At 35.7% G+C, this 12,952-nt stretch overlaps 1 protein-coding gene across 1 annotated transcript; it reads right to left on the bottom strand.

Annotated features, from left to right (window-relative positions):
* Positions 1–3,663: 3,663 nt before the first annotated feature.
* On the bottom strand, positions 3,664–9,019 carry LOC115988062 (nudix hydrolase 26, chloroplastic-like). Its single transcript, XM_031111696.1, has 6 exons — positions 8,752–9,019; positions 8,610–8,660; positions 6,402–6,494; positions 4,651–4,745; positions 4,193–4,307; positions 3,664–4,085 (listed from the first exon to the last, which is right to left on the bottom strand). The coding sequence occupies exons 1-6, from the start codon at positions 8,974–8,976 to the stop codon at positions 4,020–4,022; spliced, it is 645 nt and encodes a 214-aa protein (XP_030967556.1). The 5' UTR covers positions 8,977–9,019; the 3' UTR covers positions 3,664–4,019.
* Between the last annotated feature and the right edge of the window lie 3,933 nt (positions 9,020–12,952).

Here is a 12,952-nt window from a genome sequence, read left to right as displayed (position 1 = left end):
GTTCAATCTATCACCATATCACAATCTCAATCCAACAATAAATAAGAAAAATTAGTGATTCTCATACTTATTTTTTTTTAATAGGAATTGAAAGCTAATTCTTAGTACTTTTGAAATAGTGTTGTTTTTCATTATGGAATCAAATATTGTTTAGTTTTATTGGAAAATTGGTACTGTTGAAGAGAATTCTAAAGTCATACAATAATTTTTTTCTATTAAGAAAAAATATTTCATTAATTTATTATTTATCAAATGCATTATTATATATTGTATTTAATAAGTTCTTGACCAAAACCGTACAACGCATGAACATTCAACTAGTGTGCGTATATATATATAATCAAAATTTAGTGAAAATTCAATTAGAATCAAAATTCGATTTTGTTTTTGTTAGCTTTCCATACAAATTAAATTGTTTAGATGTTTGCTGTCATTTTTTTTTGAACTAATGAGCATATTTTTTATACTGTTTCTATTTAGATATTTTGTATGCAAAAATCTTGAACGTAATAAACTATAATTGAGTTGAACGATTTTATGCACCTATTCCCATTCAATTTAGGAGATACTATTGGACTAATTTATTCTTATATTTTGTATTGTATTTAGTAAAATTTCACAAACCGTGATTATGAATTGATATTGTATATATGGTATTCAATAGTAATTTTCAAAATTATATACATAATAATAGTATACACAAAATTATATACATAATGTCTTAAATTAACACAGCACGCAAACACAGCAATTTAGTTTCAAAAGCAATCAAATTACTATACTCAAAAAAAAATTATCAAAGGAAACAAAAATATAAAAGAATTCTCCTGCGGCATTTGCCAAGAATTGGGTTTATCTAGCCTTGAAGCTGCAAAAATCTGCAGCTAAAATAGATAATTAAAAAAAATAAAAAAAACATACATATAATGATATAAATACACAATGCAGAGAACACAGAGATAGAGAAATAGGATATGATATACCTTTTAGAAGGATTGATGAGATAAATACCAGCGTTTTTTTCCTATAACCTTGGGGAGAGAATCCGTGGATGATGATAATGAAAAAAGAAAATATCCTTTTCACACGATATACTAGTATTGGCTTGATTATGGGTCATTAACTAATTTTTTCTGGTATGAAAAATAAGATTGGTGTTTTAGAAGAGCAATCATCAAAAGTAGACATCGTAAGTTAGAAACTTTCTTTAAAAGAAATATATTTAGAGAGGCTATAGTTAAATCCAAAAGTTTTGTAACTTTACTGACTATAATTTCTAGAATTCAAATCCTCATTGTCCTATTGTAACTATCTAATTATTAAAATAATAATGATAATAGTAAAAAAACAAAAAAGGGTCAAAGATTACTTTTTAGCACTTCATAATTTTTTATGATCGGACCATTAACACTACTATTGTGAACCAATCAAAACAATCAAGAAAGCATCCGCTAGATAGGGATATGGAGCTTGGGGTTTAAGGAGGAGACTTGGGGTTCAAGATGCTAGAATCCAATAATCTACTTTACACAGAAGAATCATAGCAATCTATGTACAAAAGTGTGTTTCCTCTCTGGAGGACTCTATTGCAAGAAAATGAGAATAAAAAAGTTTTCTGGAATGAACAACCGAATTCCCATTTATAAACATATATATGCACTAGTTCAAAACTTCAAATAGGCGTGAAGCGAATAGACTTACTATAATGATCCCACTCCCAACCAACTTGATTGGGAGTGGGATAGAAAAACCATTTTGGTTGGTCCTCCCCCTTACACAAAAATGAGGTGTCTCTTAGGGCCCAACCTAATAACCAATATACTTGTATATAAACTCATAAAATGTCTCTTCCATTTTCTACTTGAGATTTAAGTAATTTCACCACTTCTATCAAATGTTCAGGTAAACAATTTTATCAGTTATGAGTTAATTTCTCATTCACTCCTTATAGTTTTAAATTTTAATTAGGTGACTACATGATGAGAAAAACACAACCCAACTTTAACTACCCTCAAAGAATATGTGGTTCCACTTTTATTTTGGGTCAAAAAAGGTCACTGAAACACTTGTAAAATCCAATTTTCTCACAATCCTTCACGTTAATGAAAATTTATTAAAAACAATGTAGATGATAATACAGAAACGGAGAACAACTATTTATTGCCAATGGATAAAATGCGTGAGGTTATGGAAGGGCCATTCATAATGAGGCATGTGATGAATAATGTTGAGGAAGCTGAGGCCAAAGGTAAGCAATCAAGAGAGGACATGATAAGAAGGTTCTCTCCTGAGATTGTAGCAAATATTGTTACTAATCACATACAAGACATACTTCTGAAGACGAGTTAAAAGAGTCATGGTTCTTTAAGTTAGAGATTGTTCTTTATTGCTTTTTTTGTTGAACTTGTTCAGTCTAGCAACTGAGCTTGTAATCAAGATGACTTGTGTAGATTGCTGAAGGAGTTGGTTAATGTAATGATTCAATCTGGTTTCTTGGGGAAATAAAAGTGAATGGATGGAATTTGACTTGGAGGAAGAGGAAGGGGAAAATTGAAAAAGAGAGAATTTGAGAGAGAGTGAGAAATGTTATGACTTATTCCTCTAATAATCAATTGCTAGGGATTACAAGTATTTATATAAGCTACTTGCAAGTCTTATTGGCTAAAATAATCAACTAATATCTTGCAACCAACTTGACTCAACTTCTTGAATACTTCTTGCAATTGTAATTAACTTAGTTCCACATTTTGCAATCTTGCAACTAACCTTGTGCACTTCTTGCAATCTTGTAACTAATCACCAAGACTTAATACTTGCAATGCTCACTTGGACCCATTACAGTTAAGTTGAGGCAGATACCAAGCCATTCCGAAGTAGATTGTGCATGTTTTTTAGTGGCATAGCATTTTCTAAGCCGTTTCGTCATTGAATGCAGTTTCCGTACATAGGAATTTCTCATGGAACAGATTTTGATCCTTGGTGCTTCAAATCCATGTGCCAAAATTAAAGCCATTTGTGGGCACATATTTATTGTCTTCTTTATGTCTGATTCTCTGCACTCCAGAAGGAGGACAAGGATTGTGCAGATTTAGATTAAAAAGACATTGCGTGTACTGGGACCCACGTTTGTTGTAATGAGTCGATCTGAATAATTATAAGCAATTTTGGATGGTTATTAAGGTATTGTTCCGATAGCTATGAAGGTATTGTCTAAAAGGTAAATACATTTTTTTTTAAGAGAGTTTTAACTTATGGCGTCCGCTCCTGATGATAGCTCTATATCATCAAACCAAGACACCAATCAGTTTTTGGTAAAGGTGGGGATTGAACTACAAATTTCTTATACACAAAGTTGTATGTAACAAACACTACCCTTGTCTAAATATGGCCAACTCGTTATGGATTGTGATAAATGGTATTAAAACCAACCTTATAACACCAACCAAAGAAACCATTAAAAGTGAAGGCATTGGCGTGGGCTGTCAGCCCTCAACTTCTTTAAAGGCTTGTAGTGTCAGGGTTACAGTACTGCCACTCCTCTTACAACAATCGAATCCAGATTCCATACCAAATAATCACATCCTCCTGCAAATTTAGCATGAGTTCATTAAAGATAAACCACTGAGCCAAAGACATAACAAAATGCATCAATTGAGGAGAGAGGGAACGTTGATTTGCCCAAGTATTGGCCAGTGATTTGGCAGGTTCTTGAGCATTTATTGGCTTGGGGTAAAATAATTAAATAAACAATTAACTCTGTCGAGAATGAAGAGATATCCCCCACAAACAGGATGATATTGCCACAAACAGGCCTAGTGAATTTATCAGGTTAAATTTTTTGATTGATAAAGCAAACATGTTGTCATTACAAAGACTTGGACCTGCAACTGATATCCGGTATGTATAACTCAGTCAACCATGGCTCATTGAATTATTTTCCAATTTTGAATCATCCCATTCGGTTAATTGAAGGACTGCCCATTTCGAAGCAACCAAATAGTGAATACTATAACTTAAGTTTACTGAAGATGTGGAGCAAAAACTGTCATAACTTCCTTGTAAACAGGCTTCTTAAAATCCACTGCCTGCATAGAATGTAAAAAAGACCATGTAAGTAAACCAACAAGAACAAAATACCAAATCTTTAAACCAGTAAAAAAAAAAAAAAAGTAATAAGGTACAGTCTACCCACAAGCTCAACTATTTGTTCCGGAGACATCCATGACCACTCGCCAAATTCAGCTTTCTCGGTCCCATCACCCAACGGATTGATTTCTTCATCCTTCCCAGTGAATTTAAGAAGAAACCTGAAAGGGTTTCCAAGTTTGACGAAGTTAAATACAAATTTACACTCACAGGCATGTACATCTATGGAGATAAATTTAATTCTATAATTACTTGCATATCCAAATTACTATATTCTATGTGCACCCAACCAAAAAATTCTGAAATTTTGTACGTTAAATTAGGTTATGTTAGGTTGAATGTCTCCTATGGTTACAAGTTGACATTTGAATTTTCCTAGGTTTAATAAACTAATCCTCAGTTTGATTAATTATCTAAACCGAATCTGACCTAATCTAGACTCAGTTGCAGCCCCTTCACCATATATACCGCATCTAACAATGTATGGCTGTATCATATGCTTACCACTTCTGTGCTTGACCCTTCCAGTCTGATCCCCACTGATGTTTAAGCTTTTCCCTGACTTCAGGTGGGAAGTCATATGTCAACCAATAAGGTACCTGCATGTGAAACACAACTCAAGCTTTAACTTATTGCTAACAATGGAATTGTAAGATTAAATATCATGCATGAGTTGATAGACAACCATGGAGCATTAGTATTAAAAATACTGAGAGACTTGTAGACAGGAAGGAATTAGCCAGTTATAGCATTAGTATTAAAAATACTGACAGATTTGTTTTTTCCTTAAAAGGGAAACCTCACAATAAGAACCTCAATAATCCCAGATGCATGGCACTTCTGCCCCTCATAAAAACACACAGAGCAGAGTGGATATTGCAGAATGGTAGATCATCAAATCAATTCCAATTTCAAGTCTGAAAGCTCTTGGCACTTCTCTGATAAATACGAACTATTGTAATAAATCTTGACCCTTCTACAAAGTTAAGCATAAGGATATATCTGCAATCTTTTAGCTTCTGACTTTAGTTTTGTGTAACTCATGTGTCAAGGTAGGGTAAGATTTATCAGTTTTGAGTTCAGCAGCAAGTATGTTGACTTTGACAAAACATGGGCACCAAGTTTGGTTGGCCATCATCTGTATTAGTTATGGATTTACATACTCCTAAAGAAATGAATGAAAAAAAAGGGGGAAAACAGCTACTTGATTGATGTGTGATGGCCAAGAACTGTAGTTGATGTTCAACTCGTCTCTCCTATAGTCCTATAATTACTTTCCTTTTTTTCTTTCTATGTGCTTTTAGGTGTATTCCAGCTCCAAATACAAACAAAAACTTGACATTTTAGTAATTTTTCAAAATTCTTGACCTAAGTCACCAAACCAGTCATTATTATACACAGCTTAGTAAGATTGATGTGGGACAGAGGTGGTGATACCAAATATGATTTAGGAGTTTCTGGACAGCATTTGTTGTAGTGTTTAGGAAGACCTAGGGTAAGGGTTTGAAGTGGAAAAGGCTGGAAACAAAGGTTGGATTAAGGTTTACTTACAGAGTAACATGATGGGTGATGCCGAAATACACAACTAATCCTTAAGCCCTACTAATTGGAAATGGCTACATGAGTTCTCATTCACCATTCAACTCTATCTAGGGTGCACAAACACCTACAGGATAGACGATTGAGTACACCTTGTCAAGATATAGTATCAAGTAGTGAAGATGCTAAACAGAAATATATCTCACATTCCTTTTTTAGTTTTAATAAACAAGCAATTAAGTTCTGTGTGTTTCAGCCAAGACAACCATGTCCTTTCACATGCTTGATTGAGTATACAAGAGGAGAAGATTTTTCAGTTTTCCCCTTTTGTGGTGTATGTGTTGGGGGGGTGGGGGGGGTGTGTGAGGTATTGAAGGTTCTGAATCTAAGGAGTTCAGTCATGCCAAAGCAGTCACAATACCATACAGACGAGTTTTAAAAAAAGAAAAATTAAAGGAGGTTAACAAATCAGATACTTTTCCAGACAATGAAGATTGGTTGAGGAATAGTTATGTCTTCCTATTTTAATTATCCTCCATCAAAGGTGATCAGTTTCTTAAAACCTAAGCATAAAAGACATTCAATTCAGATCTCCAAAGGAAAGCATCAACAGCTTTATTAAGCAATTTCTACTGCAGTCTGACATTTTCCCCAAGCAAAGTCTATAAGCATCCCAAAAAATGGTAATTTAAGGAAGAAAGGTCCAAATTTCATACCTCTGCAATAACTTCTGCTGAACTAACTCCTGTCTCTTCTCTTAATTCCCTGATGGCTGCACTTCTAGGATCTTCACCCTCATCAACACCACCCTATTAAATTAAAATGTACAACATACCTATAATAATCTCATATAAAAGAATTATATCATGAATAGACGGAAATAAAAGTTTAGTAAAAACTACTATACATTTTAATTACTATAAGTTCTAGTTCAACAACCACAACCACAATTACAAATCATTAAAATCTTAATAGTTAAAACTATGATGCTTTTCTCCCATCACATATTCAATGGAAGATGGAATGAGAAATTTTAGTTTTGGTTTCATATATCCAAAATTACTATAAATAACTACAGACAGGTGCACTTCAATCCAGAAAAAACTTATGTATCACCAATTGTTAATAGACCCAGTGGCAAACGCCTTGAAGTGGTTGCTTAAATCAAGCAATGAATATTGGAGATATAGTCTCGAGAGATTATCACAGTACATGTAATGGCCCCAAATTTCCAATAATTGTGCATTTCTAAAATTTTAATACCAACCTAGCACTGAGTTCAAGAAACCAAAAGAACAGCTAACATTTAAAAATCACTAAACAAGTTTATAATGAATTATGAAAGAAAAAAAATTAAACAAATACATAATATGACAAACAGTTTTGGAAATTTGCAGTTACAAAATGTAAAATAACAAACTAAATTGCATATGAAAAGCATTAGAAACTTCAAAAGTAGAAATTAGGTTGCTAAATACTAACACAAATCCTCCTAATAATCTTCAGCCAAAAAAAAAAAAAAAATCCTCCTAATAATCACTTCTAAAAGTTCTTTCTCAAGCATAAAATTATATATTACTTTTATCGATTGAACAGTTCTGAATGGAGACCTAAGAGCAGAGCAGAAGCAACACTGAGGTGAAGGCCCATGCATGTGGATGAAAATTTGAATTTTTTGACACTTATCAGAAAATTTGAATTTTTTGATAAGGCAGGTATGGCCCTTACATAAATGCAATTCCACAAAATTGAATGAATCAGTAATTACACCTTAAAAAATGATGAACTCATCAACTTTCTCTATGATCCCAATCAGTATACAGTTAAGACCATGTGGATGCTATTAACGTTTTGGAAAGACTATGGTGATAACTATATGCTAGCTAGCTCCTGACATTAAGATGTCTTATACTCTTATTAAATTGCATTTTGGTACTGGAATATACTTCATATTTAGCACTTGTTTAAAAAAAAAAAATACAAATTGGTTATCTGAATCTGAAAGTAGTAGCAAATCTCAACATTTTCTATTGAATATGGTAAACTCTTTCTAACTTCTGCATTCCCCTTTTATGACTTTGAATCTTGTATCAACAGAACACCCTTCATTTCAATTCCCAGATTTCCTATTTCAATAATTCAGATAATATGATAGGAGGTACCCACATGGTGCACGACAAAGAAATTATTAAGCACACATACAAAGCTGCCATATGACTGCCCTCAATCATCATTCACAAGCTTTACATTCACTCCATAAATTAGAACATAGGAGTCCAAATGCCAGCCCCATATGCAGTATTTGCATTCAAATTCAAAAATGCCACAGTTGCATGCCCAGATCAGACTATTTTTCCATAACAAGTTACATGCTGAGATTAAAAATAAAATGAAAAAAAGCTTTCTACATACAACAGCCATCATAGTCTACACTTCAAACATAGACTACAATAAATTTTACTTTATAGTTCAAAAAATTGGGGTTGGGACCTAAAATTGGGATTCCGTTTGTTAACATGGTATTGACACACACATCGTATTTAGCATTCCTTCTTCCTCCGTTGTGCGCCATTATCATTGTATCACTCAACTCAAGTCACCAACTCCTCACACAAAAATATTTGAAATAAAAACAATTCCAATCAGAATAAAATAAAACATGCTGATTGAAGAAACGTCAGTCATCAACAAAGTCTTACGAAATTACTTTCTTCCCCGAAAACCCATTTCATCAATGAAAAAAAAAAAACTTGGAAAGATCATAAGTCCATGAAATAGAAGTGGGTACCTGAATACAATTTCTCATTTTATTTTTATTATCATAAATAATCACAGCAACCAAACAAAGTAATTTAGTTTAAAAAACAATCAAATTACAAGACCTCAATATAAAACCAAAAAAGAAAAAAAAAAAAAAACATTACCTGGGGCATTTGCCAAGCACTGGGTATATCCAACCTTGAAGCTGAAAAAATCTGCCACAACCCAAAAAAAAAAAAAAAAAAACTTGCTAGTCAATTTAACACATTCATATAAAAACCCATGTACAGAAAAGAGATAGTAGACCTTTTTGGAAGGATTGATGAGACAGATACCAACGTTTCTCCTGTAACCTTGGGGAGGAGAATCCATGGATGATGATGATGATGTATAGGAATAGGAATAGGAAAGTGTATTAGATTTAGGTGTTGAAGGGTTTTGGTAATGGTTATGAAGGGAGAGCGGCAGTGGCAGGGACTTGAATTTAGGGGAAGTAAAGATAGAGAATCGGCAGCATGATAAAATTGCCATTTCATTTCAGGAGCCGCGCGCCCCCTCGCTTTCTAACTCATCCCATTGCTGTCCAGTCAACACTGTGCAGTTCCTATTTTTACCCCCAAAAAGAGACAAGGAAAAGTTTTTTTTTTTAGGTAAACAACAGTAGGGAAATAACATTACACAGTCACTCTATTACAAAATAGCTCAGCTTTATCAAAAGCTAGCGCATTATCCACCACAGGCAGTGGTTCATACAAAATTTGGAAGTCAGAAACTAACTCAGCTCCCATTTTAGCCATAATATCTGCACATCTATTAGCTTCCCGGAAAATATGGGTCACAGTGCAGTTAGGCATCAAGTTGATCAGGGTCTTGCAGTCATTTAGGAGAGGTTCAAGCATCAGATTCACAATGTTTGGGTTAGAAAGTAAATGAACAATAAATTCAACATCCAGCTCAATGTTAACATTCCCTAGATTAAGTTGTTTAGCTAGTAAAAGACCATCTTTAAGAGCCCAAAGCTCCGCCATAGTGCTGGATACTGCACCAAGATTTCTAGAAAAACCAGCAATCCAATTCCCTCTACTACAGCGTAGCACCCCACCCCCACCAGCCTTACCGGGGATTCCTCCAGCAGCCCTATCAGTATTAAGTTTCACCCAACCCGGATTGGGCTTGGTCCATTTGACTTGAATTTGAGTTTTAGGCGGCTTGTTTGAATTATCGGGAACAATAGCATAAAACTCGACACCTTTCTTAATATACTGCAAATGTAAATACTCATTGATTCTCTTATTCCTGAAAACATAGTTGTTGCAGTGTAGCCAGATGATCCAAATAGCTTGAGGAAATAAGAACCTCCAAGGAACCCGATATTGATCAAAAGAAATAGATGATTCACAATTTCTCCTCAACCACTCAACAAGAGGAGTATTATAAAACTCCTGATTTGTATCATTGATACCCAATTTCCTCCAAATATTTCTCGCAACACCACAATCACGTAAAAGATGGATAATAGTTTCAGAGTTACAACCACACAGTTCACAGGTAGTGTCAATATTAAAGCCCCTTGAACCTAGGACCCCTTTAGTAGGGATGCTGCCATGATAGCACAGCCACAAGAAAAATTTGATACGAGGTGTGGTCTTAGCTTTCCAAACCCAAATTTTAGAAGTACCAAAATTCAGAGGGTTTAGATCTTTTGCAATTAAATAAGCTGAGCTTAAGGAGAAATTACCGTCTTTGGAGTAAGCCCAAATCAGAATGTCATCACGGGAAGAATTTAAAGCAATGGGAATGCCTCTTATTTCCTGCACAATCCGCTTAGGGAGGACAAAAGAAAAGCTTCTCTCATCAGCTAGAAATTCCTTCACAGTACAATTTTCTTCCCCTTCTGTCAATGGTCCTTGGATCTGACATCTCAGAGGGCCCGACGGCAGCCAGAAATTGTTCCAACCATTCACCCCTTCACCGTTAGAGATAGCCCATTTCAAGCCTTTATTAAAGATTACACCCCCTACCTTACAAGCTTTCCAAGTATGAGAAGCAGGATACTTTCTACCCCTTCCACACAATCTAGCTGGAGTTAAATATTTTCTACAAAGCATTTGAGACCATGCCTCATCCGGATTTGAAGCAATACGCCAGCAAAGTTTTGCAAGGATGGCATCATTTCTAGCTTTGACTTGGAATAAGCCAAGACCCCTAGAACAGGTAGGATTGGTCACTTTATCCCACCCCACCATATGAAGTTTCCGTCGTTCATCATTTGAGCCCCAGAGAAAGTCTCGGGTGAGCTTATCAACTCTCTCACTAACTCTGGCAGGTAATTTGCAACATTGCATGTAGTATTCAACAATGGGGGTGACCGCAGCCTTAAGGAGAACAAGTCTACCAACAGGTGAAAGACAATTAGATTTCCAACCAGCCAGTTTAGCTTGAACTTTATCAATAACAAATTGGAACTCATTCCTATTCCTGCTTTTATGTCTAAGGGGAAACCCAAGATAGTTACCCAGGTTATTTGTCTGACTGATACCCAGCTGGTTCGTAAACTTCGCCCTTTCCTCATCTGACACAGCTGGAGAGAAAAAAACTTTCGACTTCTCACAACTGATTTTAAGGCCCGTTTCCGAGCAAAACTCCTCCAAAACCTCAGAGATGGCTTCACAATTTTCTTAAGTAGCTTTGGCAAATAACAGAAGATCGTCAGCAAAAAATATATGCGAGAAACCTGGTCCATTCCTTGAGGCTTTAACCCTACCCCAAACACCATCATCACACTTTCTATTAATCAAAAAGCTTAAAAATTCCATGCAAAGTATAAATATGTAGGGAGATAAAGGATCCCCTTGCCGCAGCCCACGCGAAGGCTGGAATTCATCAAGTTGTTCACCATTAAAAAGAAGTGAAACAGAAGTACTGGAAATGCAACTCAAAATCAACTCCACCGTGTCCATATGAAAATTAAGACTAGTAAGCATTTTTCTCACAAAGCCCCATTCCAAACGATATTAGGCTTTTTCAAGATCAATCTTGATAATCATGTTGCCTGTTCGCCCTTTCATCCTTTCCATTGCAAATAGAAGTTCTTGGGCCACGATGACGTTATCTGTACCTCTTCTACCCGCAACAAAGGCAGATTGTGAGGGAGAAACTAGCTTAGGCATGAGATGCTTCAATCTCAGGACAAGAATTTTGGACACCACTTTATACAAAGTATTGCAGAGGCTAATGGGTCTAAAGTGACTGACTGTTTCAGGCCCCAATTTTTTAGGAATCAAGGCAATAAGAGTTCTGTTGAGCCAAGGAGGAACTTTCTTAGTCTGAAAAATTTTCTTCACTTCTAGTTTAACAGAGTTCCCCACAACTAACCAAAAACGCTGGAAGAACCCAGCATGAAGGTCATCGGGACCAGGGGCTTTAAAAGCCTTCATAGAATTGAGGGCAAACAGGATTTCAGCATCTGAGGGTGGCAAGGACAAGTTAAGAGCCTCAGAGTCCGAAAGGGAATTTTCAAAAGGTAAGGGAGTCCGTAAAGTTCTCTCACACCAGACCTGTTTAGAAGAATATAGTTTTTTGAATCCCATAAGGAAAATCTCCTTAACTCTATCAATGTCTACAATCCAAGACAAGGAAAAGTTAACTTTAAAAGAAATTTTTATTATACTTTTAGAATTTTAGAAACATTTAAAAAAAAAATTATTTGAATATAAAAGAGTAATAATTTTTTCCATAGTTTTTTTATAAAAGCAATAGATATGTCATCAATAAGTTGTTTAAATTGTAAGTTTTTATAGTTTTAAATTATGCATTGTGGGGCTAGAGAATTTATGACCCCGGCCCACTTTACATTAGGGCCCAAGGTTCGAGCCGAGGAGAGGCATTGCCGAGGACTTACAATGAAAGTCCGAATGGCCTAGGGACATAGCCGATGACGATTTTGTCCTCGGCATCCCAGAGCGCACCTAAAAGAAAGGGCGAGCATAGTGTAGGAGCGGCCTAAGTAAAAGGCTGTCAATACTGCAATTAAGTACTGTGCGCCTGACAGGTCCATGCTTTTCACCATGTTCTTCAGCTTTTATAACCATTCTCAACCACTTGGAAGCATAAAAGAAGGGAAAAACTAGTATAAAAGAAAGGGGAAGCAACCAAGAAAAAAGGGGGGGGGGGGATAGATCGTCTCCCGGACTATGGAGCCCTAAAAAAGGAGAATAATAAGAACATGAATCTCCTCGGATGAGGTCTAAGGACCGGAGCCACTCAGGCCGTGCCGGAAAAAAGTCTTGGTAGATACGCTAGGTTCATCCTAGTGCGATTACCACAAAAACCATGACTAACCACCGTCCGGTGACCAATGCCTAACCTTTCAGCCCACTCTCTACAAATTTATTGTTTGGGCCTTTAACGTTCGAACCCAACACACCAACTTGGGGTCTTTACAAATTGAATCCTTACAATTGGCGCCATCTGTGGGAAGGCTTGTGTGTTGGCACAGGCGGTGGTA

Source organism: Quercus lobata, chromosome 4, assembly GCF_001633185.2.
Source record: "Quercus lobata isolate SW786 chromosome 4, ValleyOak3.0 Primary Assembly, whole genome shotgun sequence".
NCBI lineage: Eukaryota > Viridiplantae > Streptophyta > Magnoliopsida > Fagales > Fagaceae > Quercus > Quercus lobata.
The sequence above is the reverse complement of the archived record's forward strand: the minus strand, read 5'-3'. Positions and strand labels throughout refer to the sequence as shown.

Bases quoted from the DNA above. Each gene is read 5' to 3' on its own strand.
- LOC115988062 (XM_031111696.1), bottom strand. From the start codon at position 8,976: ATGGCAATTTTATCATGCTGCCGATTCTCTATCTTTACTTCCCCTAAA. The intron at 4,746-6,401 runs GTATGAAATTTG...TTTCACATGCAG, and splicing joins CAGCAGAAGTTATTGCAGAG to GTACCTTATTGGTTGACATA. The intron at 4,308-4,650 runs GTAAGCATATGA...AAACCCTTTCAG, and splicing joins AAGGGTCAAGCACAGAAGTG to GTTTCTTCTTAAATTCACTG.